Genomic DNA, 17,377 nt, shown 5'->3' on the forward strand with positions numbered 1-17,377 from the left:
TCCCGCCCTCTTCCCTCCTCCTTCCTCTTTTTTCCCCTCCTCCTCTCCCCCCTCTTCCCGCCTCCTCCCTCCCTCTTTCCCCTCTCCTCCCCCGATTCCGAGCACTCTATTTAAAACCAGTTTCCTGCTCCACAAAATGGCCTCCGCGTTCGACACCTGCAGTCACGTGACCCGCCGCCCCCTGGGCTTTGGGCCTCTCTTGGCCTAACTCCGATTTTGGGGAGTCTGCCCGCGAAAACGCTAGGGCCAATTAGTTTGGAGAAATCTCACAACATCTCCAAGTCCGGGGGACTGAGAGAGAAAGGAGAGAGCGCTCCCAAGAAACAACGGAACAGCGAAAACTGGGGACGTTACGGAAAAAAAGGGGGAAAAGATCTGTATTAGATTTTAAGGTCTCCCAGCTGGCGGAAAGCGGGAGGTGAGGAATTCTCGCGAGATCTCGAGATCTAGACCTGGCTAGGGTAATAGCGGAGGACAGGGGAAGTGGAACTCAAGCAAACTAGGACAGCATTTGGCGCTCTCAGTGCCAAGGTAGGACGACGAGCCGCAGACGCGACCGACTAGGAAATCCCGCGAGGTTAGGACTAAACGAGAGCGCAGTAGCTAGGCAGAAGTCGTAGCGGCGGGAGGAGTGCGGGTGTGAGAGGGAGGGCACACGTCTTACGTGCTGACGTAGCAGCCGTTCCAGCGGGTATATTAGATCCGTGGCCGCGCCGTGCGCCTCAGAGCCGCAGTTCTCCCGTGAGAGGGCCTTTGCGGTGAGCCAAACACATTAGCTCAGCAGCGGAAGACTCCGAGTTCTCGGTACTCTTCAGGGATGAGTCATGTGGCGGTGGAAAATGCGCTCGGGCTGGACCAGCAGGTGAGCCGCAAGGAGCCTACCAGGGTTGTTGCCGCATGAATTCTCTCCCCTGACCTAACCTGGTTTGTGGCGCAGTGCTAGCTGGTATCCTCAGTTCCCATTTGCTGGGTCCCTCGGGCTGGTGAGTGTGAATGCCCCAGGGCTGTGGGGGAACGGGAAGGTGACAGGAATGCTACTTGTGGCTGTCGCTGGGGCCCCTGCTTGGCTCGCGGTATTGTCCCCGGCTTGAGCACAATGGCGGCTTTTGTGTGTGCGTGCGCAGGCGGGCGGAGGGGGAGGGGGCGAGCGCTCTCGCGGAGGCGCGCACGCGCGAACCTCGACTGACTAGTGACCCATGGCGGGGGGGTGGCGCGGCGGTTCACGAATGGGGACCTTTTTGCTCCTGAGGGCTCCGGCGCTCGCGGCGTGCGCGGCTCGGATTCCTGTCAGAGCCGAGCGGCGTTGGCGTGTGTGTGTGTGTGTGCACGCGCGTGTGAGCGGGAGGAGGAACGCGGCCCTGGAATGTGGGAGGGGGCGGCGCGGGGGGTGGCCTTCGCGCGGGGTAATGGCGGCGGCCTCCTTTGTGTGGGGTCGGGTGGCTGGGCGGCGCTGCGGCCCACGGGCGGGAGAGGCCGGGCCGCCGAGGGCCCGGAAACGGGGATGGATGGGCATCTTGTTCCTCCCGGGCTTCCTTCCGCAGGCCTTTTTCGCTCCAGCCCGGCTTCCGCAGGCCGGGAGCCACGGCCCGTGAGGCCGCGTTTCCGGAGTGGAAAGTTTTGTGACGCAGAAGATTAGGGGGGGAGGAGGGGAGAGGGGGAAGGGAGGGAAGGAGGGAGGGAGGGAAGAATGGGCCGCTGCGTGCGCGGTGGCGCCGGGCTCTAGAGTTCGAGGTTGAACGCGGTGGGGAGACGTCAGGGAGGTTTGCGGCCGCCCTGCTTCACATGCTCACGGTAGTCACTGTGTGGCGATTTAGCCCAGGGCCGCGCGTCGTTTGGGGGGAGGGGGTGCCACGGAGTGTACGAGTGTCCTCAGGGTTAGGCCACTTTGATGCGGGCGTTTGATTAGGGACTCGGCCAGAGGAAAACACCCGGAATGTGGTTTGGGGAGAAATAAACAATTTTGTTGTTGACTTGTTGCTGCTTGTGGACTGAAATTTTGAAATGGGTCAGAGGCTCCGGGTCTGTCGTCTTAACCGGAACGCCCTCTTCTAAGGGTTTAGAGGTAGAGGAGGGGTTCTGGGCTGAGGTGGCAGGAAGTCTGCATCCCTCAGCAACAGTGGCACCGCGCTTCAGAGAAGCTCTTCAGTGCGATGTTTGTTGCCTTTAAGTAAACTTCTGCCTACCACGAGCTCCGAAATTCTGAAACGAAGTCGAGTGACGCAAATGAATTGTCAGTAGACTTTAATGTAGTCGTGTGTAATATGTTTTTAAGGACTTAGTGACCTGTTTTGGGGGGAGCATTTTTTCCATTAATGAATCAGTTTGAATTCTCCAAATTGCTGACGCGTCATATGTTAAATGGAGCAGAGACATAAAAAATCTGTTATCAAGAGCATAGGCTGTTTCCAGTTTTAACATTTACCGTGTTGTAGGTAGTGCTGTATTTAAGATTCTAGGCAGGAATGAAATTTGTAATCGAAGTAATTGGAAAAAGTATGCAGAGTCGTTAGAATTAAGCGGCAAGCTAATTTCACAACTGAGAAAATTGCAATAACGTAATCCTAACAGTTTACAGTAGCATTTAGTGTTTGCCAAGTGTAAAATTAATAACAAAACGTACTGCAACAAGTGCAAAAAGAAAGTTTGTTCCTATTGTGCGTTAAAGTATCAGTCTGTTGCTGAGATAACTAGTGCCGAGAAAACATGACAGCATTTTTGCTGATAGAAATTAGGAAATGACCTGCCTTACCATACTCATTTTTTTCCCAAGATTTAGCATCTGCTTCCAATTTTCAGTGCCTCCATTGATGATGCTTGCAATTTGACTGTATAACTTTGAGCTTTTAACAGAACTTAAACGTTATGGTATAACGTATCACCTTTGCAAACAGGTGGCAATAGTGCTGTGACTGGGTACATTAAAAAAATGAAACACTGCTTTTGGCACATATAGTTTTGCCCCTATTGCTTGTAAATAGTTTGTTTAGTTATTCCAGAATGCGACGAAGATAGATCTCTTTTTTAGAATGTTGAGGCTTTGAGCTACCAGTGTAAAGGGACGGGTAGACGTGGAGATAAAGGCAGTAAAATGTGTCCTCCTCATTAAGGACACTAAATGCCAGTTGTGCCATTTATGTCCGAAGTGTTCTGAACTTAACTGTGAAAGTGGGAGAACAAGTAGGTACCTACTTCATAGGGTTGTGCTTAGTACTGCTCAGTAAGTGGTGGTTATATTAATTTTTGTTCTGAAGAGTGCTACTCTAATTTAAAATATTTGTGCAGTATTTAGGGATAAAGGAACTACGAAATGGTTGATAAAATTTTTGTTCTGACATTTTTCAGGTGTGCTTTGTAGGTTTAAAATAATTCCAAGTAGAAGGTTGGGGACATTGAAAACATTTGTCTCCAAATGTTTGGAGCTAAAGTGAATCCAATGACTATTTGACATTTTAAAATAATTTAAATTTCTTGAACTTTTACTATGGAAAACGTTACAGGGAAGATTCATTTTGAATGAATGACTTACATTTGGACCCAGTTTCTCCTGGATAGCACCACCATCTTGGTGTGGTACCTTCTGCAGTATATACAGTAGTACTGTAGTAAAGTATTTTGCATTTGCTTACAACTTAATTGTCTCCGAAGCACATGCCTAGTCACATTCTCCTTAAGAGTTTCACATCCCCGGTGAGGCAGACAGGGCAACTAGTGCTAGTAAATGCTAGAGAGCAAGACTAGTTTTCTCTTAGTGTAATATTTCTGCACATGGGCTGCTAACCAAAGTTTAACTCTTTTCTAGTTTGCTGGCCTAGACCTGAACTCTTCTGATAATCAGAGTGGAGGAAGTACCGCCAGCAGTAAGTAAAACGTTTTATGGATTTACTGTGAATATTAGGGCTTTTTTTAAAAAAATTATTTCATTGAAATATAGTTGATTTGGCAATGCTGTGTTACTGAGTATTAGAGCTTTAATACCTTAATATTTCGTTGGATTTGTTTAAAATTTAAGAATTTCTCTGCAAATTTTTACTGTGTAAAGAATTAGGTGGGTAGCATTGTGGGGGTTTTTGGGGGGGGGTTTTGGCCGAACCGCGCAGCATGCAGGATCTTAGTTCCCCGACCAGGGGTAGAACCCATGCCCCTTGCAGTGGAAGTCCCGCTTTGTGGTCTTTTTATAACAAAACGGAATAGTTTTCTTGAATGAAAACAATCATTAAGGACCTTATACAAAACACAAATTATCTCTAGAAGGGTTTGATTATGTCCATTATGAATCCTGAGCCCAGCTTAAAGGTGATGGGAATGTGTATATCACTATTAGAGTGAATCTACCAGAATTAAACTGAATAAAGGGAACATTCACATTCATCAGCTACAGCTATCTCTTTCCCATGAAGAACATGAGACTTAATAATAGAACAAGGCTAGGGACTTCCCTGGTGGCCCAGTGGTTAAGACTCCGCGCTCCCAATGCAGGGGGCCCGGGTTCGATCCCTGGTCAGGGAACGAGATCCTGCATGCCACAACTAAAGATCCCGCATGCTGTAACTAAGACCTGGTGCGGCCAAATAAATATTTTTTAAAAAAATAATAGAACAAGGCCATAATGAATCTTGGGGTGGTGGTTAGGATTTTAAATGCTGAATTGTTGTATTCTTTTGAAAAGTTAGATATAGAAGTTTTATTTAGTTTTTTTTTTTCTTAAAAGGGTTTTTTGGATACTTGGTAGAGATTAGTATTAAGGTGTAGGGGATCTTGGTGGTTTATTATTGGCAATAGACCTGCTTCGGCTCAGGTCTCTTCCTACCCTATTAACCAAAAAGAGGAAAAAAAATGTGTATCGGCTGTATGTAAGGTCTGAAAGCACCATTTCTTCAAGCTCTCTTTGTTGCATAGTAAAGGGCAGGTCTTCATTTTTAGGCAAGGAGGGCCTCACTGGGCACAGTTACTTGGTATTTGTTTTAAATTTCAGTTTATTTGGCATGCTAAGAATCATTTAGGACTTGATCATTCTAATAGAGATCTTTAATAATTAATTCAACCCAGAAGTGAAAAAGTTAAATTGCAGATTAACTAGTGATAAAGCAAGTTGGCTTTACTTGGTGGATATATACATTATTTGCTTTTGATTCTCATCCATTGTCTAGGCTGTATTCTTGTGCATACAGAAAAACAGTTGACTTTCCTTAAACTCTGCAAGTCTCGAATTAAAATTCACAGTTCCTTGAAATCATTCCCCCTCTTGCAACTTTCCTATGTTACATATGTATTCTATGTCTTGGAACTTAACCAGGGTAGAAACAAAAAAGCCTCTTAGTGGCTAGTTACATGTTTATTACTTTTGGGTTGTTATAGTAACACTTCTGCTACATGTTAAATGATTTATTAATGTTTGTTACATGTTTTTTAGGTTGTTGTAGTAATACTTAACGTTGTAACTCTTTTGTTTGTGACAATTCTCTGAAATCATAGCAGGCCTTTTAAAATATTGTGTTAAACTAACCACTAGTGACAAGTTAAATTTATGTATTTGTAGATTTCAACTATTAGGTTCCAAGTCAAACCTAGGGAAAGGGAAAGTTCTCCTTTCCCTTTTAAAATTCTACTTATTAACGCAATAACCCGTTTAAAATAAAAGTAGATTTTTTTTTCCCCCACTTATCAATTTCCAAGTACATAGTCAGACTGGAGGACTATAGATTTAAAAAATTTCTTTCCAGGACTGTTTTTTAATAGCACAAATTTTGGCCAAAAAGCTTTAACTTAAAGTTTTATGGAATATGAAGTTTAACTTTGTTAATTTCTTTTAGAAGGGCGCTATATTCCTCCTCACTTAAGGAACAGAGAAGCTACTAAAGGTAAGTCCTTTGAACAACTTGGTATACCTAATTCTTGCTGCATTTAGAAGTTGGAGCCTAGGGAAAATGAGACACCTGGAGAAGTCTGTAAACATTGTGCCTCACCTCTGCTACTGGCAGAACTGTTTCAGATATTAGGGTTTATTTACTCATTTTGGAAAAACTCATCTAATGTCAGACAGTGGAAAACTGCATTTCCTATGTCAAACTCTTCTGAGGCCAAGGGCATGGTTTTGTACAATTTCACTAGTCTTGTGCTTAACCTGTGTTTGTAATCATTCACAGCATGATTTCAATTTGAAAAAGGTGATTGGACACCCATTACTGTGTAAACCAACTGTTGCATAGTGATGACAACCCAGTTATTCCTGTCTTGCAGAGGTGCCAAAATGAAGATGGGGTTATTGGGGAATAGTTAACAAGCATTGGGCACGCTCCCAATAGATGGGAGTGATTCTCTGGCTTCATCTCCTTGCCTTAACTGCTTCATTTGAAAGGTCTTGTCTAAAAGGTATCACAGCAGCTGGTCTTTTCCCATTAACTTCGTAAATAAGTGACAGAGAACTAGTAGATGGCTCATATTATGGGACAATTGTTTGGGTGCTGTGTATTCCATAAAATAGGTGATCTGAGATTTGGAGGAAAAGGGGAAGGTCAGGAAAACTGAAGGTCAAGAAGAGGGAAGATAGTGGATAAAGAAGGCAGGATTGGAAGGGTGGAGAGTCCACAGAAGCACATGGTTTGCTGTCGTTTCTCCATATCCATAGGTAGTCCGTGTTAGCTTCACTGTCCCTGGCAATGCATGGAATATAAAATCTGTATTATAATTTCTTGGCTATCATATCATTGCTTTTATTTACTGTAGAGTCTTTATCATCATGGGTGCTCATTCCTTAGAAGGCACTAGCTGAAATTGACTCCCATGTATATTTAGTGCTTTTCTCCCTTTGTTGCAATGACAGGAATCAGCAGGGAGAGAGGCAGTATCATATAGGAGTTAGAGCTGAAAGAGATCTTAGAAATCTAACTCAGCTCTTTATTGGTAGCTAAGACTGTTGATCACCTGGCTGGTAGAGGCAGGAGGTGGAAGGAAAGTAACTTAACTTATAAACTATCTCTGACTGTTTAATAAAGTGTCACTGAAGCTAGTTAAACCCTCTACTTGTCTTTAAACCATCTACCTGTTGGGATAATTTACACCTTTGTCATCCCCTCTTACTGAATGTTTATAGCTGTACCCTAGGAACCTGTCTACACTGAGTTGTGTAGGGATGAGGATTTTCCTTTTTTCTATATATTCCTAATTCTTATCTGGTAGTATGTACTTCATGTGAACAGAGCACTGTTCTTAAACTTTTTACTATTGAAACTAAGAAATACTGTATTAAACCAAGTAAACTGACATTCTTAATGTTTTAAATGAATGTCACTTCTAAGAGACATTGAAATAATGGTAACTCCTAGTAAACTCATTCACACCTATAAAATGAATGGAAGTTAAATTGTGATGGTCATGTAACAATACCATAATCATCGTTACAGGCAAAGCTATTGACCTTTTAGAAGTGGTATTCATTCAGAACATTTTCAGACTGTCGATTGCTTTGTTTAGTGCACAGTATATTCTAGTGCTGTGGTAGGAATATTTCCGTTGTCCCTCTGGTCCAGAGATGGGATAGTCAGTTAGAGGGCTTCAGATTCCGAAACATGTTTTAAAGTATTGTCATTTTCTAAATAATATAATAAAATGGGTTTGCTTTTTTTTTTTTTGAAGGATTCTATGATAAAGACAGTTCAGGGTGGAGTTCTAGTAAAGATAAGGATGCATACAGCAGTTTTGGTTGCCGTAGTGATTCAAGAGGGAAGTCTAGTTTCTTCAGTGATCGTGGAAGTGGATCAAGGGGAAGGTGAGTGATTTCTTATTTTCTTGCCTTTTTTACGTGTACAATACAACAATTTAGAAATTGGTATTATGTCTGTTTAATCATATTTATGTATTTTTTTAACTGTAAGAGGTCTACTAAATTGAACTTGTTATTCAAGAATTAGAAGAACATGCCTTTTGGCATAATGAAATCAGTTATTTTTATATTTCTCTAGTTTTACATATTCTACTTAAAAGAGTTTTAGTGAATGGCCTAATTTGGTTGACATTTTCGTGGATATTCTATATGACGATTTTTAAACGCCTTATATTTTTGATTACACAAGTGTGGTGAACTGACCTCATGCGCCTAATAGCTGTGGTTAGTCCTCTGTGTCCTGATTTTTCGAAAACAGGCCTAAAACTAAAAACATCTTAATTCAGGTAAGGATTATTTTCTACCTTTTTATCCAAAGTTTGTCACACAGGTGAATTGTCCTTTAAGTAGCATCCTGATATAATTGGGACAATTGATATTTGGTGTGATACTTTCCTCTTTTCCCTACCACTAGAAATATTTGGATGAGAACATTTAAAGGTGTAAGTTATATGCTGGTTTCATGTGTATAAGACTGATTCTTCCCCCTCGCCCCTCCCAAGCGTAGTTTGTTTTTATTGAACTACAGTTGATTTACAGTACTCTATTAGTTTCAGGTATAAAGACGTGATTCAATTTCAACATGTATGAGGCCTATGTAGGCTGTGTAATAAGAATAAAGGATACTGAATTTAGAAAATATGTAAATGATACAATCTGGTTAGAGGGCCTTATTTGTCAAATAAGAGTAAGCCTGAGCTGGACCGTTGACATCCTTGAAATTAGCCATAATGAACTTCTCTTCAGGCACGGTTCTAGAGTAGTGGTAGGAATCTGATAATGGTTAAATGATAAGATTCTGATTAATTGCTTGTGCTGTTCAGGTTTGATGATCGTGGACGAGGTGACTATGACAGCATTGGCAGCCGTGGTGAAAGAGGTGGCTTTGGAAAATATGAACGTGGCGGAAATAGTCGCTGGTGTGACAAATCAGATGAAGATGATTGGTCAAAACCACTCCCGCCAAGTGAACGCTTGGAACAGTAAGTTTTTGAAATGTATGTTAATTGTGATGAAGCCTTATTGGCTAGTATAACACATAAACTTACAGATCTTCTGATTTCAGAGAACTTTTTTCTGGAGGCAACACTGGGATTAACTTTGAAAAATACGATGACATTCCAGTTGAGGCAACAGGCAACAACTGTCCTCCACACATTGAAAGTGTAAGTATTTTTGCTTGACCTTTAAGACAGAGGGAAGTGTAAGTATTTTCACAGCACAACAAGATGAGATGGGATTCCTAAAGGCCTATATAGACCATGCCTGCTTTGTGTTAACAGTCTTTTAAAGTTACTCTAAAAGCCCGCCTCGTTGGTTTGTGGAAAGGGGGAGATTGAGTTCAGTGTTACCATTACTAAAATTTGAAATAGAAAATAGGTCAGACATGGGAGGAACCCAAAACTTTTCCAGTGTAGGTTAAGCTTAGGGGGTTGTTGTTGTTGTTTTTTCCCCCTGCCCTTCAAAATGTAACACGATAACTTTTATTTAAAGCAGCTGTAAACTAAAGTACAAGTTGGTTGATAGGGGTTTTTTCCCCCATTGTATTTGTATAAAGCAAAATGGCTCCAGGTAGCATGTCTACCTATTTAACCCTGATGAATTTCTTGACAGTTCAGTGATGTTGAGATGGGAGAAATTATTATGGGAAACATTGAGCTTACTCGCTACACTCGTCCGACTCCAGTGCAAAAGCATGCTATTCCTATTATCAAAGAGAAGAGAGACTTGATGGCTTGTGCCCAAACAGGTAAGCAGACTTGATAAAGTAAAAAGTCATCCAGAATACCTTAACTCTGCTTGCTCTCATAAAACCAATACCAAAAAAATACGCGTGAAGTATCTAAGTTTCATGAGGAAGCTTGAGTCCTGTTTGTAGCCTGAGTAGTATACTTTGATACACATGAGGAGTAGCTGGACGGTATCTCTTTTGTCTTAGCCGTTTGGATCCTGTATTACCTCTAGTGTTTCCATTATGGTGTCTTGGGGATAGCCTATAGAAAGTCATGACCCTGATATTGCTGCAACAGGGATAGGTTATTGTGACTGCAGTGGTGGGAAAGTTAGCACTATAACATTATTGTATCTGGGATAAGAAGGATAAGATTAGAGAATAGCTTGCGATCCATGGGAATGTGGCCAAGGGAAGGGTCCTTACCTCCCATCTTTTGGGAATGGGGGTAGTTACAGCCTCTGAATTGAGAACAGACTTTATTATATCTGTGTGAGTTTGGCCAGTTTGAAAGAGTGACAAGATTCTCCCAATAAAAATATATGGCGCTTGAATAATTTGGTATCTTTCTTTCCCTATGGAAGAGTGAGAATGTCATCCTTTATACATTATCAGTATGTACAGTACCTACAAGGAAGTGTTAAAAATTGAAATTGACACCAGTTTTGAGACAGAATTCCTGCTCTCTTTGCACAAATGCGAAGAAGTGAATACTACTACATTGTGAGTGACCAGAGTTTGGTATACATTTTCTGTAAATGAACAAAATATTTTTTTGGATTATGGACCATGTGGTCTCTGTTGCAACTATTCAGCTCTGCTGTTGTATGAAGGCAGCCATAGATGATATGTAAAATTATTGGTCACAGCTATATTCCAGTAAAGCTTTATTTACAAAGATACAGGTTGGGCCTTAGTTTGCTAACTCCTATTACAGATTGATCAAAGTCGTCACTTGGTATTTTTTTAATTAGCTATTAATTTTTAGAAAATTAATTTGGGAATAAAGTAAAATTGCTAATTAATTGTTAAGTTGTTGGGCAGTTAAAAAAACACTCATCTACCAATATATATTCAAAAATAATAAACAGGTTTTTCTGTGGTTAAATGAATATGCTTTTTTTAAACAGGGTCTGGAAAAACTGCAGCATTTCTCTTGCCCATCTTGAGTCAGATTTATTCTGATGGTCCAGGCGAGGCTTTGAGGGCCATGAAGGTAAATATTTCTATATAAGATGGGAAATGATTGTAGAACCTTGTAGGTAGCTGTTGAGAAAGCTTTCTAAATGACAGTAAGACTTGTATTCTAACCTATATAATTAGAAACAGTTTTTACATATAATCCATGAATTACAGAAGGGAATTATGTGTAATGAACCTTTAAAAAAGGATGTTGAGTTTAACTTATAACTTATTTCTTAGGAAAATGGAAGGTATGGGCGCCGCAAACAATACCCAATCTCCTTGGTGTTAGCACCAACTAGAGAATTGGCTGTACAGATCTATGAGGAAGCCAGGAAAGTAAGTATGCATTTCAGAGATCATCGGCTTTCTCATTGATTCTGATGCAGTGTTTTATGACCATGTAAAAATCTTGGCCTTAAAGATGATAAAATTTCTTTGCTTACAGTTTTCATACCGATCTAGAGTTCGTCCTTGCGTGGTTTATGGTGGTGCTGATATTGGTCAGCAAATTCGAGACTTAGAACGTGGATGCCACTTGTTAGTAGCCACTCCAGGACGTCTAGTGGATATGATGGAAAGAGGGAAGATTGGATTAGACTTCTGCAAGTATGTTAATTTTTAAATGTGTGGAATGCATTAATTAAAAAATTACTGGCCATTAGTTTTGTGGAACTTGTCCATAAATTTTAAGATGGAGAAGAGATTTATTTTAGTCTTCCAGCTTTTCCAGAAAGTTTGCTCATTGTAATTTTAATGTTGAAAAATCAGTGACATTTTAGTAGAGTCTGAGAATGACCAGACTTTGGGACCAGAGTCAAGTATAAGAGCTAATTTGGGTGTACTATCTTGGACCATTTATTTAGTGGCAAAGATCCTGTGCTTTGTCTCACGTACATGGGTCAAATTGTGTGGTGTGAGGAATTTAACAACCTGAATGAATAATTAATTGTGCTTATAGAAACAGCTGTATTAAAACTATTTTTTCTCCTCAAATTCTAAACTGGATTTTTTTTTTTTTCATGGCAGATACTTGGTGTTAGATGAAGCTGATCGGATGTTGGATATGGGGTTTGAGCCTCAAATACGTAGAATCGTTGAACAAGATACTATGCCACCAAAGGGAGTTCGCCACACTATGATGTTTAGTGCTACTTTCCCGAAGGAAATACAGGTATTGTTTGATGCTGCAAATCTTATTTAGTTAGGAATTTGTTTATCTCAATAGATAATAAAATAATTTTTTTTTCTTTCAGATGCTTGCTCGTGATTTCTTGGATGAGTATATCTTTCTGGCTGTAGGAAGAGTTGGCTCTACCTCTGAAAACATCACACAGAAAGTAGTCTGGGTGGAAGAGTCAGACAAACGGTCATTTCTGCTTGACCTTCTAAATGCAACAGGTATAATTTTAGCATCACTCTGGTGGCTTAGGTAATAAATCCATTTGGATCACCTTTATTGCTTTTCCTCCTCATCCAAAACATTCTGTTGAAACGGTCTATTTTAATTGCCTCTATTTGCAAGTTTATTAAGTGCAAAGAGAACCAAGCCACTCTTAGTAATGGAAACCTTGTAATATTTTAACTTCAGGCAAAGATTCACTGACCTTAGTGTTTGTGGAGACCAAAAAGGGTGCAGATTCTCTAGAGGATTTCTTGTACCATGAAGGATATGCCTGTACGAGTATCCATGGAGACCGATCTCAGAGAGATAGAGAAGAGGCTCTTCACCAGTTCCGCTCAGGAAAAAGCCCGATTCTAGTGGCTACAGCAGTATGTATAATATAATCTTATTCTCAAGGTTGCCATGTTCAACTATTTGCTTTCTTTTAAATGGACCATATGTAACAGAAGTTATATTCTAGGTAGCAGCAAGAGGACTGGACATTTCAAATGTGAAACATGTTATCAATTTTGACTTGCCCAGTGATATTGAAGAATATGTACATCGCATTGGCCGTACAGGACGTGTAGGAAACCTTGGTAAGTGTGTGGTTACTTGATGGTGTGGTGGTTTCTGATTTTCAGTGTGATTCTTGCAGCAAAGAACTTTCAGGATCTTATTAGAAGAACTCCTATTTTCAAGGAATGCGATTAAGATATATCTTAGCAGAAGTGGAAGGAAAAGTCAGGGTTTGTTCAAAGAACTTTGAGTTCGTTAAATAGCAAATAGTAGTGCTTTTTTATAGTGCTTTTTTTTTTAGTATTCTACTTAATACTCTAATATGAAAGTAATACTGTGCTACTTTATGGAAGACCTTAATTTATGTACTTTCTGGAACTGTTTTAGGCCTTGCCACCTCATTCTTTAATGAGAGGAACATAAATATTACCAAGGATTTGTTGGATCTTCTTGTTGAAGCTAAACAAGAAGTGCCATCTTGGTTAGAAAACATGGCTTATGAACACCACTACAAGGGTAGCAGTCGTGGACGATCCAAAAGGTGAGTTAACAAATGGTGTATAATGATGGGGATGGGTGCTATGTCCAAGGTTAACTTTTCAAGGTTATTTAAGTGACATTAAGTTGGTGTCAGCCTTTTCACAGCTAAGGCCTTTTAAAAATCACTATTAGGGAAGATAGGGCTGGATGGAATTGTTTGAATTGGAAAATCAGAAATTGGTCATTGGGAAGTTTCAACAAGATTTGGGTTATCTGGTCGAAATTTCATCTTTATGTGAACTCTAACACATTTTGTCTTTGTAGTAGTAGATTCAGTGGAGGATTTGGTGCCAGAGACTATCGACAGAGTAGTGGTCCCAGCAGTTCCAGCTTCGGCAGCAGCCGCGCCAGCAGCAGCCGCAGTGGTGGAGGCGGCCATGGCAGCAGCAGAGGGTTTGGTGGAGGTAATGTTTATTTTTAACCTCATATCTTTGGGAAGGGGTTTTTTTTCCTTTTCCATCTTTTTCAAAGCATAATTTAAAATATTGGGAAGTTCGGCCCTGTAGATTGCTTTCTGTAATTTTACATCAAAATACTTAAAGAAGGGAAAGATTGTATTAAACAGTGGATGACTTAATTAATTTTTCTCTTTTTTAAATCTTTCATTAGGTGGCTATGGAGGCTTTTACAACAGTGATGGATATGGAGGAAATTATAACTCCCAGGGGGTTGACTGGTGGGGTAACTGAACCTGCTTTGCAGTAGGTCACCCTGCCAAACAAGCTAATATGGAAACCACATGTAACTTAGCCAGACTATACCTTGTGTAGCTTCAAGAACTCGCAGTACATTACCAGCTGTGATTCTCCACTGAAATTTTTTTTTTAAGGGAGCTCAAGGTCACATGAAGAGTTGAAAGGAACAATCAGCAGCCCTGTTCAGAAGGTGGTTTGAAGACTTCATTGCTGTAGTTTGGATTAACTCCCCTCCCAACCCCCATCCCAAACTGCATTTATAATTTTGTGACTGAGGATCATTTGTTTGTTAATGTACTGTGCCTTTAACTTTAGACAACTTTTTATTTTGATGTCCTGTTGGCTCAGTAATGCTCAAGATACCAATTGTTTTGACAAAATAAATTTACTGAACTTGGGCTAAAATCAAACCTTGGCACACAGGTGTGATACAACTTAACAGGAATCATCGATTCATCCATAAATATTATAAGGAAAAAACTTATGCGGTAGCCTGCATTAGGGCTTTTTGATACTTGCAGATTGGGGGAAAACAAACAAACGTCTTGAAGCATATTAATGGAATTAGTTTCTAATGTGGCAAACTGTATTAAGTTAAAGTTCTGATTTGCTCACTCTATCCTGGATAGGTATTTAGAACCTGATAGTCTTTAAACAAGCCATTCCAGTCATGATGAGGTGATGTATGAATACATGCATACATTCAAAGCACTGTTTTCAAAGTTAATGCAAGTAAATACAGCAATTCCTCTTTCAATGTTTAGGCAGATCATTAATTATGAGCTAGCCAGATGTGGGCATACTATTACAGGGAAAGTTTAAAGGTCTGATAACTTGAGATAGGTTTTTAGGAGAATTCATCTACTTAGACTTTTTAAATGCCTGCCATAAATGAAACTGAAATGGTAGAATGGCTGACCACAGCAATGACCAGCCCTCATTAGGGCCCTGGATGATTTTTGGTCTAATAACGCATGCTAGTGTTGATGTTTTTTGGTCAAGAGGGTATGAACAGGAAGAATTAATGCAGCAGGCTTTATTTTAAATGCCGATTTACATTACTCTGTTCAAGCTGCGTTGAGATGTTAAACTGGCTTACTATAGACTTTGTAAAAATGGCTCCAGAAGAGTAACAAACTGAAATCTTTGAGATCACACAGGTTGGAAATATGTACATAACTGCACAAGGTGTCAATTCTGCTATACAGTGCAGTTTTAGTCAGTTTTAGTTGCATAGGTTTCCATTGTATTTATAGTCTGTTTATGCTAAATCTGGCCAAAGATGAGCATTGTCCACCACTAAAATGCCTCTGCCACTTTGAATTCTGTGCTAATTTTGTGGCCAGAATGCGGTGATCAAAACGCTCAATCTTTTTACAGTGGCATAGGAAGATGGCAAAAATTTCCTAAAGTGCAATAGATTTTCAAGTGTATTGTGCCTTGTTCTAAAACTTTTATTAAGTAGGTGCACTTGACAGTATTGAGGTCATTTGTTATGGTGCTATTTCAATTAGTCTAGGTTTAGGCCCTTGTACATTTTGCCCATAACTTTTTACAAAGTACTTCTTTTATTGCACATTCAGAGAATTTTATATATATGTCTTGTGTGCGTGTCCTTATACTTCCAATCTTATTTTGTCTCTTGGAGATTGTTGAACGCAGCTTGTCTAGGAAGGGGATGGGACTAGATTCTAAAATTTATTTGGGACCATGGGAATGATAGTTGGGAAGAAAACTATTTGCACACGACAGATTTCTAGATACTTTTTGCTGCTAGTTTTATGTAATATTTATTGAACATTTTGACAAATATTTATTTTTGTAAGCCTAAAAGTGATTCTTTGAAAGTTTAAAGAAACTTGACCAAAAGACAGTACAAAAACACTGGCACTTGAATGTTGAATGTCACCGTATGCGTGAAATTATATATTTCGGGGTAGTGTGAGCTTTTAATGTTAAGTCATATTAAACTCTTAAGTCAAATTAAGCAGACCCGGCATTGGCAGTGTAGCCATAACTTTCTGATGTTAGTAAAAATAAAATTGGCGACTTTAAATTAAATCATGCCAAGGTTTTGATACACTTGTCTTAAGATATTAATGAAACACTTCAAAACACTGATACGAAGTGTCCAGATTCTCAGATATTGTGTGAGTTTTGTTTCGTTGTGTGTATTTTTTTTTTTTCAGTGAATGTCTGGCTCATTGCAATCCTCAAACATGTGGTTATCTTTGTTGTATTGGCATAATCAGTGACTTGTACATTCAGCGATAGCATTTGAGCAAGTTTTATCAGCAAGCAATATTTTCAGTTATAAGGTTTCAAAAATCACATAAGAGTGGATTTAAACTTGCTGAATGTGAAGATTGAACCTCAAGTCACTGTAGCTTTAGTAATTGCTTATTGTATTAGTTTAGATGCTAGCACTGCATGTGCTGTGCATATTCTGATTTTATTAAAATAAAAAGTTGAACTGCACAGTCTCTTTTGTTGTTGTCAATTGTGGTTTATTAGAGGTGAAAATAAAGTTGTGCTTTTGCTTGAAGAGTTAGTTGTAAGATGTAATTTTTTGGGTTGCCATCCAGTGCTGATTTTGAAATGCCTCTTGGATACAGAATTACTCTGGTGCAATTTTAATAAATGATGAAGATGGTGTGTATTTGGAGTAGAGTGAAAAAAGGATTTTTGTAATAGATGGAAATCTAAAAGGTCCTTATTATACACCTTATTGATTATAGTTTGAAATTTATGGGGGGGGAATCTCTGTTCTTGGAAGCACTTGATACAAAGGATGGTTGAACAGTGGAAAAATGAATTGGGTAAAAATCAAATGTATTAGTAATCTAACAAGTGTGGTAAGTACTTAGGGATAAGAACGTATTTGGGGTCAGGTTGATAGAGATGGCCTGGGTGTGCCCTCTCTACCTTTAGTTTTATTTGCTGACATCCAGTTTTACCACACATTGCTGCAGGCAGCTGCTGCCAGTTAACAGGAGATGATACGAGAGCAGTAACTGGATAACTTCTAACAAGTTGTGATGAACCAAATTCAACGGTTATTCTGGTTTTGGGGGTCAAAAATGGTCAAATGTTGGCAATTTGGTATGGCTTCACCTAATGAAAGTACATGCAACCTTTCGTTGCAGTTTTGAGTTCTAGTTTTACAGTATGATTAATAACTTTTTTGCATTGTAAAGACATACTTGGTTCTGGATAGTTATATTTTCGGAGCTTATCAGTTGTAATTTCAGAGCAGCAAGCCTAAATTTGTAGGGCAGAATTTTGGAGCATAATATGCTATACTGATTTTGGAGATAGGATGGTAGTTGAGTCAACTTAATCGAAAGCGTGGAAAGAGGTTGCCTTAGAATGGCAAGATGGAAAAGAGTCAAATGGCTGAAGGTGGTTCAAATAGAGTGAAATTGGATTCTAAGCGTGGTTCACTG

The 17,377-nt window shown here is 39.9% G+C and overlaps 1 protein-coding gene across 4 annotated transcripts; it reads left to right on the plus strand.

The window, feature by feature from the left end:
• Window positions 1-736: 736 nt before the first annotated feature.
• On the plus strand, window positions 737-16,435 carry DDX3X (DEAD-box helicase 3 X-linked). 4 transcript variants are annotated; one of them, XM_061179401.1, is made up of 17 exons: window positions 737-862; window positions 3,800-3,857; window positions 5,811-5,858; window positions 7,633-7,765; window positions 8,704-8,862; window positions 8,931-9,045; window positions 9,494-9,629; window positions 10,742-10,827; window positions 11,034-11,132; window positions 11,242-11,402; window positions 11,823-11,967; window positions 12,050-12,194; window positions 12,385-12,566; window positions 12,659-12,776; window positions 13,084-13,237; window positions 13,504-13,640; window positions 13,846-16,435. In XM_061179401.1, exons 1-17 carry the CDS (start codon window positions 818-820, stop codon window positions 13,923-13,925), a joined length of 2,001 nt encoding a protein of 666 aa, XP_061035384.1. In that variant the 5' UTR covers window positions 737-817; the 3' UTR covers window positions 13,926-16,435. The 4 variants fall into 4 exon arrangements, with proteins under 4 accessions (XP_061035384.1, XP_061035383.1, XP_061035388.1 ...); XM_061179400.1 differs by having other exon boundaries at window positions 13,501-13,640; window positions 13,846-16,434; XM_061179405.1 differs by having other exon boundaries at window positions 8,946-9,045; window positions 13,846-16,434.
• Window positions 16,436-17,377: the final 942 nt, after the last annotated feature.

The sequence above is a fragment of the Eubalaena glacialis genome, chromosome X (assembly GCF_028564815.1).
Source record: "Eubalaena glacialis isolate mEubGla1 chromosome X, mEubGla1.1.hap2.+ XY, whole genome shotgun sequence".
In the NCBI taxonomy this organism is placed as follows: Eukaryota; Metazoa; Chordata; class Mammalia; order Artiodactyla; family Balaenidae; genus Eubalaena; species Eubalaena glacialis.

Coding starts and splice junctions, on each gene's coding strand:
- DDX3X (XM_061179400.1), top strand. CDS start 818: ATGAGTCATGTGGCGGTGGAAAATGCGCTCGGGCTGGACCAGCAG. Junction 11,403..11,822: donor ATTGGATTAGACTTCTGCAA/GTATGTTAATTT, acceptor TTTTCATGGCAG/ATACTTGGTGTTAGATGAAG. Junction 12,567..12,658: donor CGATTCTAGTGGCTACAGCA/GTATGTATAATA, acceptor GTTATATTCTAG/GTAGCAGCAAGAGGACTGGA.